Source organism: Leopardus geoffroyi, chromosome D2 (genome assembly GCF_018350155.1).
Source record: "Leopardus geoffroyi isolate Oge1 chromosome D2, O.geoffroyi_Oge1_pat1.0, whole genome shotgun sequence".
Lineage (NCBI taxonomy): Eukaryota > Metazoa > Chordata > Mammalia > Carnivora > Felidae > Leopardus > Leopardus geoffroyi.
This window is the reverse complement of record NC_059334.1, coordinates 18,011,357-18,025,270: the sequence shown is the minus strand read 5'-3', so window position 1 is coordinate 18,025,270 and position 13,914 is coordinate 18,011,357. Positions and strand designations below refer to the sequence as shown.

The window sequence follows — 13,914 nt, the reverse complement described above, 5'->3', positions numbered from 1 at the left end:
CTATTTCTCTAAGTCAAGACTTAACTGAATTTCTTTTTTAAACTGCTCAGGGGCGTAGGATACTAAAAACAGTTTAAGATCATGCACACTAGCTCACACACCAAGAAGTCTTAAAAGAGTAGCCTGTGGTTTTGTCCCTGATCTTTTATTATTTTTTAGTAAGCATACGTGACACCCAGCGTGGGGCTCGAACTCACGACCCCACGATCAAGAGCCGCGTGCTCTACGCACGAAGCCAGCCAGGCGCTCCTTGTCCCTGACCATTTAAACAAACTCGCATGTTCGCAAAGGATCAGCATCTAAATAGACTTTTATTTTTTCTTTTACTTATTTGGACAGAAAAGAAACTTCATCAGCTTTCAATAGAGTCTCCCTAAGTGTTGGAAACACATTAAACTCAGAAATAGTGGACCTTGTAGAAAAGCATCACAAATTAAAAATATATTTCTCCATGTGGTAAAAGTGCTTTCAATCCAATTAAAGGACACGGCGAAGGTGGTAGGAAACACAATTTAAAATTTGGCCTACAATCCGTGGCGTCGAATTCAAACCACAGGGCGAGGGGGATCATCACGAACGCAGGCTGCAGGAATGGCGTGGAGTTCAGGAGCATGCGGCCAGCAACACGTTTAATTAACTGAGTGTGAACAAGGAAAAACGTCCCAAAGCCTGAGTAGAATAGATTTTGCATTTGGTAAAAAAAAAAAAAAAAAAAATGAGGGGGCTACGTAAACCAGGCTGGAGGGGGATCGTGTAACTCCAGGAATCGCTCGTTTCGTGTCTGCGGGGGACGGTCAGACCAGGGGATCACCCTGGCCCAGGTCTCCCCCGGAGACACGCGGACCTGGGCGCAGGAGCCCCAGATGCCAGCGGCCTTGGCATGTACTTCTCGCGGTCCTCTGGGGAGATCGCCCCCAACAAAGCTGGTCACCCGGTCACCTTCCTGGGTTTGCCCGGGCCAGCCGCGGGGCTCTGGGGCAATGGGGTCAGAGGGCACACCCAGGCAGGTGACCACACACGGGGCGCGAGAATTGGCCAGTGTCGTCCTCAGACGTGTTGGCGTGCGTTGCAGCAACGCCCCGTGTTTTCCCAGACAAGTAATTCTGCCGATGATCAGGTCTACGGCAACGCTTAAGGCCCACAGGGCCCCCCGTGCTCCTTGATGGAGTGGAAGCACGTCCGTTCTGGGAGCAAGCTGCCCTTCCCGGTCCTGGCACGGTCACGGGGCTCAGAATACCGAACCGTGACCACGCAAACAGCCACGGCTGGGGCGAAGGGAGGGGGCGGAAAAGAAGGGGGACATTTTCCTTTTACGGAAGATCTTAAGCAACGGTAAGAAAATAACCTGAAGATATATTGAAAAATAAAAAACAGCATCACACGTCACTGCGATTCCGTTGGCATTTTCCCTCTCTCCCCCGTCCAGCAGCCAGGGAGATGAAATGAGTTAGGAATGCCTCATCCTTGACTCAGAACGGGCGATCGCTGCCCCATTTCATCCCTGCATGTCAATGGCACCCAGTTTGCGTTCCTTGTTCCAGGAGGCCCGTTCCAAGCCGCCTGCGTGAGGCAGGTGCGGGGCGACGCTCGGGTCTCCTGCCCACACCGGCAGGGCCTTAGCGGTGCACAGGCCCACCTCTGCTTGCCTTGGTCGCCGTCGGACACGGCAGGAAACTGAACCGCGTCACAAACGTCTTTACGTCTTTACAGAGCAGGCATTTCTAGCAGGACGTGCTACGGCTCATCCCATCCCTGGCGCCTCCGGCGGCAACAGCCTTCCCAGGGCCCCTGTACCGAGCTGAGCTCCACAGGTGTCACGAGGAGGCAGCGCCCTGCTGGGCCAATGCCACGGACAGCGCGCCCGCCGGCACGTGGAGTCTGGGTGCGGCGCCCGCCCGGGCACCGGGTGGGTGGCCGCTTCTGGAGGGAGGACATGCTCTTCTTTGAATGGGAACCGGGATGGGCAGCCGTCCTCTGACCAGGCCCACCCTGGTCCCCGTGGAAGCCGTGGGCACCCCTCCGGGCTGGGGCCACCCCCGGGGAGGGGGGTGGGGGGGGGCACCCGCAGGGCTCTGGCTGGGCAGGTCAGAATGGCCCGCTCCCTCCCTCCTCCGGCCTCCCAGACCTGGTCCTCACTTAGGCCTGGCCGCCTGGCATCAGTGGGCTGGGGAGGCTTCCTCCAGACCCAGCAGCTCCCTCACCAGTCTCTCGCCGAACTGCGCCCGGCTGTACCTCTTCACGTGGTAGGCGTCTGACATCTTGTAAAGGATGTAGGCGTTATTGATCGCGATGCTGATGGCGAACCAGAACACCTGTTGCCAGGTCTTGTTTGGTTTATGAGAAATGAAATACCTGCGGGGGCGGAGGAGTAAGAAAGGCTCAGCCGGATGGTTCGTGGGCGCCCGGGTCCGGGGAGATGTTCCCCAAAAGGCCCCATCACGGTCAGGGCCGCCGCAGGGGGCGCCGCGGGGGTAGGAACCGGGCCGGGGGGTCAGCTCTCACTGCAGCTTAGTCACGGTCAGCCTCACTTAAGACAAAGAAGATGAAGACAATTCCTAGCAGAGGATTAGGTGCGGCGGGAGGAAGCCACCATAAGAGATGCCGAACCCGGGAGCCCGGCCTCCGATGGCTCAGAAGCTCCAAGGGAAGAGGGCCTGGGGGGCTTCCCTCTTTGCTAAGGGACCCTCTCGGCTGCTGCGTCCCGTGCATCCTGAACTGCTTCTGTTCCCCACGGTCAAGTACACCCTCAGCTGCAGGCCCCTGCGATGCGTCCCCTTCCTCCCGAGGGCACGTCTCCTGGCCACCCCCGCCTTCCCTTCGGATCCAGGACGGATGTCACGTCAGGGAGACCTCTGCCCCGAGACGGAGGATGGTGTCCCTCCAGGGCCAAGAGCCGGCTTACGACTCAGGCCCGCGCCGTGTCCTCCCATCTGCACGTTTGTCTCTGCCCCGCCCCCCCAGACGTGCCTGAGGGTCAGCATCCCCGCCACGGCCGGCACAGAGCGGACCCAACACGTCTGCGATACAAATGCAGATTTCTCTGCAATAACCTCACGGACTCAGCAGGTGCTGAGCAGAGCACGCGGTAAACGTTTGTTCAATGACTCCCGGTGGCGTGGGGCTGCCTTTCGAACCTGGGCTGAGTTTTCCAGGGGGAACCGGGTCCTCGGTTTTCTCTGTCACGGAGAAGCCCAGCACGTTACCCTCCAAGTGGGCGGAGTAAACGCCCACCTGCCTTTTGGGGGTTCCTCCAGCCTCGTTCTAGGCTGGGAGGCTCAACCCTACCAATTTCAGAGTCCTGCTCAGGTTCACCAGCCATCACTCCCGAGCTCCTGTCACCGCACCGTGGGTGACGCATCCCGTCTATGCTACGCGTGTGCTTCAGACGAGGCCACCCCCGGAGCAGGTGCCCAGAGGTGAAACAGCTCAGTAACCTGGGCTGGAGAACACGGGGCCCAGCGTGTGGACACCGGGGGCTGATGCTGCGTGGTCCGTGGGTGCCGGGGTGGGGGAGGAGAGCGGTCTGGGCAGGGGACAGAGGGAGCAGGCTCTGCGCTGAGTGCTGAGAGATGGCAAGCCCCGGGTGAGCGGAGGGAAGGGCGTCCAGGGGCAAGGGGGACAGGGAAGGAGGCAGGGGGCCCAGAAGTGAGGGGGCTGTGCGGTGAGCCTGGAAGACCAGGACGGGGCTCAGGATTTTGTCTCACAGGGGCTACATCTGTCCACTCGGACACCGGGGCACTGCTGACCACCCACCAATCTCCATGCTGTGCCGGTGAGCCCCGCGGCTGCCTCCACTTACTTGCTGTACTTGTCGTCGTATTTGCAGATGTAGCTAAGGTGAGCAGCGAACGCCTCCACGGCCAAGGGGCAGGGGATCTCCCCAGTCTTCCTCTTGATGATCACTCCTGCGGAGAACAGAGACAATAAACCCCCCGTCGGACAAATGTGCATCTCCCCACCCTGCCTGGCTATCCTGACATAAAACAGGGAGTGGAGGGGGTGCCTGGGTGGCCCAGTCGGTTGAGCGTCCGACTTCGGCTCAGGTCATGACCTTGTGGTTCACACGTTCGAGCCCCGCATCAGGCTCTGTGCTGACCGCTCAGAGCCTGGAGCCTGTTTCGGATTCTGTGTCTCCCTCTCTCGCTCTCTCTGCCCCTCCCCTGCTCGCGCTCTGTCTCTCTCTCTCTCTGCCCCTCTGCCCCTTCCCCGCTTGTGTCCTCCTTCTCTTCTAAATAAACAAACACGAAAACAAATACTCGAAGATGTGAACTAATAAAAAGATTTCCTGTGGCCACCCAGCTGCCACTCTCCACGCCGCCTCCCTGCCTCCTGGCGCCTCCTGCCTGTGGCACCCAGGCTGGGAGCTCACCCGTGGGGCTCTGTCTGCTCCAGGGCGGGCCTGGCTCACAGGTGCCCATGCCATCCACCCTGGGAAGCTTCCAGAGGCGCTGCGGGAGGGGCCGGGGCCACGCCAAAGGCATACGACCTGGGCTTTTTAAGGGTGTCTCAGAACGGGGACTTTGTGATTTATGACCGAGTACTTTAGAAACGGAAACTATAACTGAAGGAAAGACAAACAGTAAGTTTTAGCATACTTAAAAATCAACCCTACCAATTTTCTCTTCTTCCCCATCAAATATCCTCCTTGCTGATTCCCTTGACGATGGATTTAAGCCTCCCAACCTTTGAGACTGGGGCTTTTAAGGCCCTGTCCTCTTAAATCCTATCGCAAACTTTGCAACTTGTCACGCATAATTTGGAGGGAGGTGGCTCCTATGCCCTATTCTCGAACATTCTCCCTTTGAGAGCCCTTGTCCAATCACCGGAGTGTGGAAGTCCAATTCAAACTCGCCCTTTGGCTTGCAAGGTCAATTTCAAACATCTCCCCCGAGTGCCCTTGACACAGTGATACAGTGACGGGCGGCGTTCCATACCTCCTTAACCCCGAGTCCCGTGGGTTTGGGTCCCTAGACTGTCATCTCCACTGAAATGTAACAGAGCCTAGGTGTGTGTGCGGGGTGAGGGGTGGGAATAAACGAACAGACATTAATTAAGCACGCACACACACACACACACACACGAGACACACATTCACATACACCACACGTGCACACCGATCACACACACAGACACCCCTCCAACACAACCGAGCACCCCGCAGCGTTCCTGCAGCAGGAAAGGGGAAACATGTCTTGAGACAGACAACTATAGGGGGTTTGCAAGTACACGACGTGACGGGACAATTTCGGTGAGGCGCCTTCTGTCATCTGAGTTCCCCTGTCAGTGGCTTAAAGAGGTGGGGGCTGTAGTTACTTTAACTGCAGATGCCTTATGGATTTTAGACCCCGAGGAAAATTGATGACAGAATCACCTGACCACCCCCAAATCCTAGTGGTTCATCTCGGAGGAAGACGCCGAACCAATAAAAAAACAGCTGATGTTTTCCCCTCCCGTCAGAACAGATCCTCGATGCCGAGGTGACCACGTGAGTGCTGGCCACGTACAGCACTCAGAGCGACCACAGACAACGCTGGCGGCCTGCGGACCCCACCCTGGTCCCTTCCTGCTCCTCTCGGCTGCCGACAAGCAACGGGGAGCTGGTGTCGCCCCCCCCCCCCCCCACCAGTCAGGTGCAGTGGCACCGAGTCCCCGGCCCAGAAGCTCACAGTGATGGGGTCACCTGACACCTGAGCTGCACAAACCCCCCCTCCCCCCCAGCCCCCCCCTGCGGGCCCACCTTGCTGCATGGGCGAGTAGGCATTGGTCAGGAAGCGGAAGGGCCCTTTGTTGTACCAGCAGATCAGAGACATGTTCCCCTTCATCTTGATGCGGTGCTGGCCCCGGGCTGGGGGGGTGGCCGGGTTGCTCAGCATGGACGGGGGCAGGCCGGTGCAGTCACTCTTCCTGGGGCTGAGCAGGCCACAGCAGTAGATCTCTGCGGGGGAGACGGACACAAAACCGCGTCCACACGGTCAGGGAGGCCCCGCGCACGCCGGTGGAAAGGACGGGCCTGCCCTGTTCTGGGGCTGATGCTTGGGGGATGGGCCCTCTAGACGTCCCTGCAGGGGAGACCCCTGAAGTCTGGGGACTTCTATCCCAGAGGTGCTCTGTCCCAGTACTTCTATAAGAACGTTCAAGATTACATGTGAGACCGGGTGCCTGGGTGGCTCCATTGGTTAAGCGTCTGACTTTGGCTCAGGTCATGATCTTGCGGTTCATGAGTTCGAGCCCCGCACTGGGCTCCGTGCTGACAGCTCAGAGCCTGGAGCCTGCTTCAGATCCTCTGTCCCGTCCTCTCTCTATGCCTCCCCCTCCCTCAAAAAATAAAAAAATAAGCATTTAAGATTTTACATGAGACCATCGCAGTGAATCAGCGAGTCTCTTCAGAGCGCTGGCTATGTGCCAGGCTCAGGGTTGAGCATGTGCACCTGCCTCCCGTCTGCTCATCTGCTTCTAGAAATTTCTGCACTCTGAGGGAGGAGCAGCTACTGGGTGGCCACTAATGCACAGACGGTCCCACGGAGGCAGGAGGGATTGTGAGCGGAGGTCAACGTGGACAAGGAGGCTTTGCTAAATTCCGTCCTGGGCTCAAGGCCCTTCCTGGCCCTCCCCACCCTCTGGCCTGCCCCAGTGAGCGGGCCAGGTGGCCACGGAGAGCCACGGCTTCTCCCTGCAGCCAGCATCCTCAGTCTGGATGCCAGGTGGGGACGTGAAGAGGCACTTTTGACGGAAGTCGCTGGGGAAAGTCTCATCCGGGGTCTCCCGTCACAGACTGAAGTTCCCTGAAGGCGGACGCGGTATCATCAGTAACTCGAAACATTCTATGACCTTGTGCGCGCGCATCTCCGGCCCGTCCTGGGCGCGGGGGGCGGCGGGGGGGGGGGGGGAGATGGGAGGAACTACCCGGGTCCCACTGCCTAATGAGCACCAGTGGGTGCACTGGAAGAGCCACTGGGTGGCATGATGGAGCCTTACTGCTCAGAAGCAGAGGGCTGCTGGCCGCTCGCACCTCTGTAGCTCGAACTCCAGCTACCCCTCGTCTTAATATTTAAGAAGAAGGAACTGTTTTTAAAACAGCGGGGAGCCTTAGATGAACAAGGAGAAAGGATGTTTTAAATTCTCCATCCGAGGCTCCGTGCACACAATCAGCCAAAAACAGCAGGTGCAATTTTTGTAAGAGGGGAAGGAGAAAACCCAAACAGCATCCAAGTCTCCTGAATCTGCCCCTTTATGAAAATAGCGTTTATTATATCAGTGTCTTCTTCTGGCTGTTTTACAAAGCAGACTCTGTCCACGGAGGGACGGCCAGACTCACAGCTACAATGCCCTTCTTCAATCCTGGCTGCCTGTGAGAATGTCCTGGAGGGCACCAGCCCAGCCCAGGGCAGCCTGGGGGAAGAGGGGGCACGCAGCCACCACTGTGGGGACAATGGAGAACCACCAGCCCAGCGTCTCATCATCACAGTGGAGCCACGCAAGAAGTGCACAGGAGCTCCAGAAGCTTCCAAAAAACAGGCAATGAAATCTTTGCTCGTTCTCAGGAAAAGCTAAATCCCATGTGTAATTATTTTCTTCCCAGTAGAAGATTCTCTTCCATCCTTTCCCTAATTCCCTGAGCTGGGGAGCGTCCTTTTCTTCCCAGAATCACAGGCCAGCATGGCCAGCTGTCAGGGCAGCAGCACTGATGGCCCGTGACAGTCCTTGGGCCCCCGCACTCTGACACCAGCCCCACCGGGACAACATGCCACCTGACTGCACCACCTGACTCTTGGTCTAGGTGATGGGAGCATATACCGTGTGATGCCGGGTGTCCCCAACAGCACGCATATGCTATCTGGGCGGTTCTAGGAACCCCAGGGCTCACGGCCCTGCACCCACAGTCGGACTTGAATGAGTGGGCGAGTGGGGATGGCAGCCTTGGCTCTCGCCACCTGCTCTAACACAGGAACCCCTCGTTCTTCCGAGGGGTTCGGTTAGCGCGCATCAGGGTCCGTTTTCTCCAATCTTACTTCCACGGCCCCTCTTCGCGTGGTCGGATCTCTCCACCCTGACTTCTCCCAGCCATTAAGCACGGAGCCCTGTTGGGCACTGGACTTTGCAGATGAGTCAGACGCAGCCAGGGCCAGCAGAGCACCCAGTCTAGGGCTGCTTCCTTGCCGCAGTGGCTGAGGTCAAGGTCAGAAGCTGTTGGCTCTCCATTACTTGAGAGGGTTTTGTTTTAAGGCCGGATGTCTGATCTGTTGCTAAGCAATCGGTCTGCGATTTCAGTGGCTGCCATAGCAGAGGAGAGGCTTTTTATGTTTCTCTTGAGTGGACGAGATATAAATCCCCCAAATGTAGGACAAAGCAAAGGATATACAGCTTGCTGTCAGGCTCCCTGACTTGGTCCAGACCTTTTTCTGCAGCTCCCATTTCTGCCGGAGCCACAGAAGGCTTCCTAACCTTCGAACAGATGAACGAAGCATCCCAGCACCATAGCGCACTAAGAATTTTCTGAGGCCTACTGTCCTGCTGACTGTGTTAATTCTACATAATTCTCTGTGACATCTGCGTCAACTGGAGGGGCCACATTATAGATGGGGATGAGTCCAGACTTAAGAGCCTTTGTAGGAGCTGGGACTAGGTGCTACAGATCAAATGTGTGCGTTCCCCCCAAATTCCTCTGCTGAAAGCCTAATGCCCAAGGTGATGGTGTTAAGAGGTGGGGCTTCTGGGAGGTGCCTGAGTCATGAGGGTGCAGCCCTCATGAATGGGAGCAATGCCCTTAAGAAAAGGGACCCCAGGGGCGCTTGGGTGACTCAGTCAGTTAAGCATCCAACTTCGGCTCAGGTCATGATCTCACGGTTCGTGAGTTCAAGCTCTGCGTCAGGCTCTGTGCTGACAGCTTGGACCCTGGAGCCTGCTTCGGAGCCTGTGTCTCCCTCTCTCTCTCTGCCCCCTCACCCCCCACTCACGCTCTGTCTCCCTCTCTCTCAAGAATAAATAAACATTAAAAAAAAAAAAATAAAAGAAAAGAGAAGAAAAGGAAGAAAAGGAAAGGGACCCCAGAGAACTCCCTTATCCTTTCGGTCACGTGAGATCGGCAACCTGAAAGAGAGCTGCACCCAACCACGCTGGTGCCCTGATCTTGAACTTCCAGCCTCCAGGCCTACAAGGAATAAATGTGTGCTGTTTATAAGCTGCCGTCTGTGGTAATTTGACAGAGCAGCCCGAATGGACTAGGACACTAGGAGAACCCCTCAATGGCCACGGTCTCCCAACAAACGACACAACCAAATGTGACTTGGGCAGAGCTTTGTGCCGACACGCCCCCGCCCAGACCGCAAGCCTGTGGCCGTATCCCTGCTGATCACCAGCTCCTGGCAGGGTCCAGGCCTGTGGCAGGCACACAGCGGGATGAAACCAGAGTGTTCCCTCCTGGCCCAGCAGCCCATGGGCTGTGCCGGTTGCTACGCGCCTGTACCCCCAGACCTCTCCCATCACTCCTCAGGGGGCGAGGGGCCCCTCTCGGACGGGCCCGCCACACGACAAACCTTGCTTTTCCAGCTCCTCGAACAGGGTCAGGCTGGTGATGCTGGGCCCCGTGAAGATGATGTAGTTCTTGCCTGCCGCGTTCCGGCACAGGCTTCGGGCGACCATGCTGTGGAGCTGGGGCTTATTCTTCAGCGCATCCAGCCCATCGGGGCCCCCGCCTTCCTTCAGGTGGACGTAAATCTTGAACAGACACACACAGGAGTCAGAGAGCTCACGGCAGGGTCAGGCCTGGGACCCAAAGCTTCGGGGAGGCACAGGTGGCCGTCGCCGGGCCAGAAATGAGTGGGAAGGCCACCTCTTCCCTGAGCCACTGATTCCACGGTCCCTATGACACCATCATCACCTCCTCAGCCTGCAGAGGCCCCAAGTCACTCCCAAGGCCACCCTGTAACCTAGGCAGCTAGCTGGTGGCTCAGCCCAGACTTCTCGGTTTGCAAATGTCAAGGTAGGAGAAGAAAAGGGACAAACGGATGGATTTGGGAGCTGAGGTCAATGCAAACATCCCCCAGTCCGGAAGCACGGGAGGGACTCGAGTTTACAGTAAATACAAGGTAAAGGCCACCTCCCCTGTAAGGGATAAACTTATCTGTGACCTTTCCATTTGAATACGGCTTTCTAATCTGCAAAGTGCATCTGCAATTATTCCTTGTTCCTTCCAGAAGCCACGGCACAGGCAGAGGAGGTAGTGTTCACCTCCCATGGCAGAGGAAGAGACAGGATCCGGGATTAAAAACTCACCTGAGCTGCCAGGACCAGCAAAGAGGATGGGCCGGAATTAGCAAGACAATTCTTCAACTCTTTGTGCCATGAACATCTTCCATGCACATCCCCAAGGGGGTCATCGCAGGGAACGGGAATAGATTCAAGAAAAAGTATGGTTCTCCCAATGACTGACCGAGTCATGAAGAATCTATCACATGGGTATTAGCTACTGCGTTCCTTAAGGGAGAAAAGATCGTCTTGGGGAATGTTCTAGGCGCCTTTACTGGCAGCATTTCACAAGCGAATAGTGCACCGAACTGCGGAGTGCAGGCTTGCCCATGAGGACAGCCAATGATACTCTGCACTGCAAAACCAACATGGCCCCAGGGAGGACCTGGGCGCGTCCACAACACCTGCCCTTGGCCAGAGAATCACTTGCAAAATACAGTGTCTGATGTTCCAGAGGCAGAAGAAGAACAAGTGAATATAGGGGCGCCTGGGGGCCTCACTCAGTTAAGCGTCCGACTGCGGCTCACGTCATGATCTTGCGGTTCGTGAGTTCAAGCCCTGTGTCAGGTTCTGTGCTGACAGCTCAGAGCCTGGATCTCGCTTCGAATTCTGTGCCTCCCTCTCTCTCTGTTCCTCCCCCACTCACACTCTGTCTCACTGTCTCTCTCTCTCTCAAAAATAAAGAATAAAAAAAAAAATTAAAAGAAAAAGTGAATATAGTCAAATTTTATTTATCTTAAAGCTTATTTATTTATTCTGAGAGGGAGTGAGAGAGAGAGAGCAGGAGAGAGGCAGAGAGGGAGGGGGAGAGAGAGAATCCCAAGCAGGCTCCATGATGCCAGCACAGAGCCCGACGCGAGGTTTGAACTCACAAACCATGAGATCATGACCTGAGCTGAAACCAGGAGTCGGAGGCCTAACTGACTGAGCCACCCAGGTGCCCCGGGTAAGTCTAATTAAAAAAAATTTTTTTTTAAGTTTATTTATTTTTGACAGAGACAGTGCGAGCATGAGCTGGGGAGGTGCAGAGAAAGAGAGGGAGACCCAGAATCCGAAGCAGGCTCCAGGCTCCGAGCTGTCAGCTCAGAGCCTGATGCGGGGCTCGAACTCACGAACCATGAGATCATGACCTGGGCCGAAGTCGGATGCTTAACCGACTGAGCCACCCGGGCGCCCCCAGGTAAGTCTAATTTTAAAAGCAGCTCATTTTTCCGAGGGCTAATCCTGTCCCAAAAGCTCACCCTAGATCCTAGGTCCTCAGGGAGGTCCCTACTTTCTTGCAGCCTGGCAGGTGACTGACGCCTCGATGATACAGAACGTCTTCGTCGATAACTTGGCACAACGCTGACATTTCGTTTGGGGGCCTCTATGCCTTTTCCACCTCAACGCCCAGAAGGAGTCTCTTTTGATAGACAGGAAAACACAGGGCCAGAGAAGGGATGGGGGCGGCCACAGCAGGACTAAATGTAAAATCCCACAACCAAGTTCAAAAAACAACAGCATTCTAGCAAAGGATGCAAGCAACGTGACTTGGCAAGGATAGTTTGAGAAAACGAACACTAACGCCTTTGGAGACGGTCACTGGATGCCATGACCGGCCAAGTCAATGGGATCTTGGCTTCGTCATAACATGGGTGGCGACCGTCTTATCCCCTCTGGTCAAATCATACCCGGTTCTTCTGATGCCACTCTTTACAAGGCCAGTGAGAGGTGTGAGGGGTTGGCGGGTTCGTCCGCTAACCCAGACCTGGCGGCTTAAACAGAAGTGTATTTCCTCACAGTCCTGCACGCTGCAAGTCTGAGGTCAAGGAGCGAGCAGGGCTGGTTTCTCCCGAGGCCTCTCCGTTTGGCTCATCGATGGCCGTCTTCTCCCTGCGTGTTCACACGGTCGTCCCTCTGCGTGCGTCTGTGTCCTATCTCCTCCTCTTAGAAGGACACCGGCCATGTCAGATTAGGGCCCCCGTCAATGTCACCTTTTTAACACGAATTAATTAATTCTTTAAAGGTCCCATCTCCAAATACAGTTACATTCTGTAAGTCCTGGGAGCGGGCGGGGTGTGTGTGTGTGAGGACTGACACACGAATTTGAGGGACACAATTCAGCCCGTAACAGACGGGGAGGCGCTAAACCTGATCAGGACCCCAAGAAGCGCCTCTTTGGGCCAGAGCGCTGTCTGGCGAAATGACAATTAAGAGCTTCCCAGGGCACAACCAGGATGCCTGAACATGAATGGCTGGAGAACACTCTGGTCAAGCATCAGGGCCCTCACGAACACTCAGCGCGACCCACACGCTGAACGGGTGGCACCGAGAGGCCCCAGGACAAGCCAGGCGGGAGGCGTGAACACCTACGGAAGGCCAGATGTGACAGGTGCTGAGACTGTGAGACTTCCTTCACACCCCTTCGCGTTTCGCTGGGTCTGAGCTTCAGATGCAGATGAAGCGCGTCGGCAATCAGAGGGTGGACCAGAGCCTCACACACGCCAACCTCAGACGCCCCAACAAAGCTGCACAGGAGACCACGGCCCGTCCTGATGAACACGCAGCCCATCATCTGTCACAGGACGAAAGCCTGGAGGGAGCCGGTCTGACTCCTACATCAGAGCAGCGCTGCCCCCAGGGTCGCCGGGGTGGCTCTGTCGGTTAAGTGTCCCTCTCTCGACTTCGGCTCAGGTCACGATCTTGCGGTTTGTGAGTTCGAGCCCCGCGTCGGCCTCTGTGCTGAACAGCGTGGGACCTGCTTGGCATTCTTTCTCTCTCTCCCTCGCTCTCTCTGCCCCTCCCCCACTGTCTCTAAATAAATAAATGAAATATAAAAATAAATAAGTAAGTAAAAACACTGCCCTGCTTGAATCCCGACAGCAAAGGGTTCAGAGAATCCTGCTTCTCTCCTGGATCTCATCGTAACCTAGAGGGGATCATATCTTTCTAATAGTTTCCTGCCGGGAGCTCTCCCGGATGCGGCACTGGGTGAGCCGAAGCCTCATCTAATCGCTACAGCACTGCGGTAGGTCCCTTGGAAGGCGGACTGTCCGGGTGCCTGGCTAACCTGGGCTCCAAAGCATGGTGCACCCTCAAAACGTCACCTCTTTGGTTTCCAGACTAGATTCAGTTGCTCACAGCAGTGTGTTCTCCCTCCTCTGACTCTCTGGAAGCACGGATGACCTCGGGGATGGGGATGGGGTGCCACACAGGGGTTGCACGGACCCGCCAGAGGATCCTGCTGGATCCAGGGTGCCAGAGAATCCCTCACCCGCGCTCCAGAAACTGGCCTCGTCTGCTCGTCGTGAGGGAAGTCCCAGAGCACGGGGCAAGTAGCTGAAGGCAAGGGAGGGACTTCCGAGCTCAAACGACCGCCTGCCACGGCAGAGGAGGCCACGGCAGTGGCCCCAAATCACCGGTGATGTGCAACCCTTCCCAGTCACCAAAGCCGGAAGACATCTATCCACCGGGATCACCTCAAAGAGCATCCTCCCCGCTTACAGGGCGATGCCTGCCACCATCAATGCAAACGCCTGCTTCTCTAGAAATAAGGTGACGCCAGGACCGTGTTGTGACTTTCGCGGGCCCTTCTGCTTCCATGGGCCTCTCTTCCTCCACACGCAAGTATTTAAAACCACATTTTACAACTGCACGGGCGTCAAGGCAGACGAATACCTTAATATGATG

At 56.2% G+C, this 13,914-nt stretch overlaps 1 protein-coding gene across 4 annotated transcripts in view; it reads right to left on the bottom strand.

The window, feature by feature from the left end:
* Nucleotides 1–292: 292 nt before the first annotated feature.
* The window catches only part of PGBD5 (piggyBac transposable element derived 5), a 108,635-nt gene continuing 95,013 nt past the window's right edge, over nucleotides 293–13,914 (bottom strand). For 3 of the 4 annotated variants that reach the window (XM_045437405.1, XM_045437407.1, XM_045437408.1), the window contains exons 4-8: nucleotides 9,534–9,714; nucleotides 5,738–5,935; nucleotides 3,800–3,905; nucleotides 2,233–2,352; nucleotides 293–1,920 (exon numbers count right to left, since the gene is read on the bottom strand). In XM_045437405.1, coding sequence (XP_045293361.1) covers nucleotides 1,815–1,920; nucleotides 2,233–2,352; nucleotides 3,800–3,905; nucleotides 5,738–5,935; nucleotides 9,534–9,714 — 711 coding nt within the window. In that variant the 3' untranslated portion in view covers nucleotides 293–1,814. Of the gene's footprint in view, nucleotides 2,353–3,799; nucleotides 3,906–5,737; nucleotides 5,936–9,533; nucleotides 9,715–13,914 lie in introns of all 4 variants that reach the window. The other variant, XM_045437406.1, reaches the window with a different exon arrangement.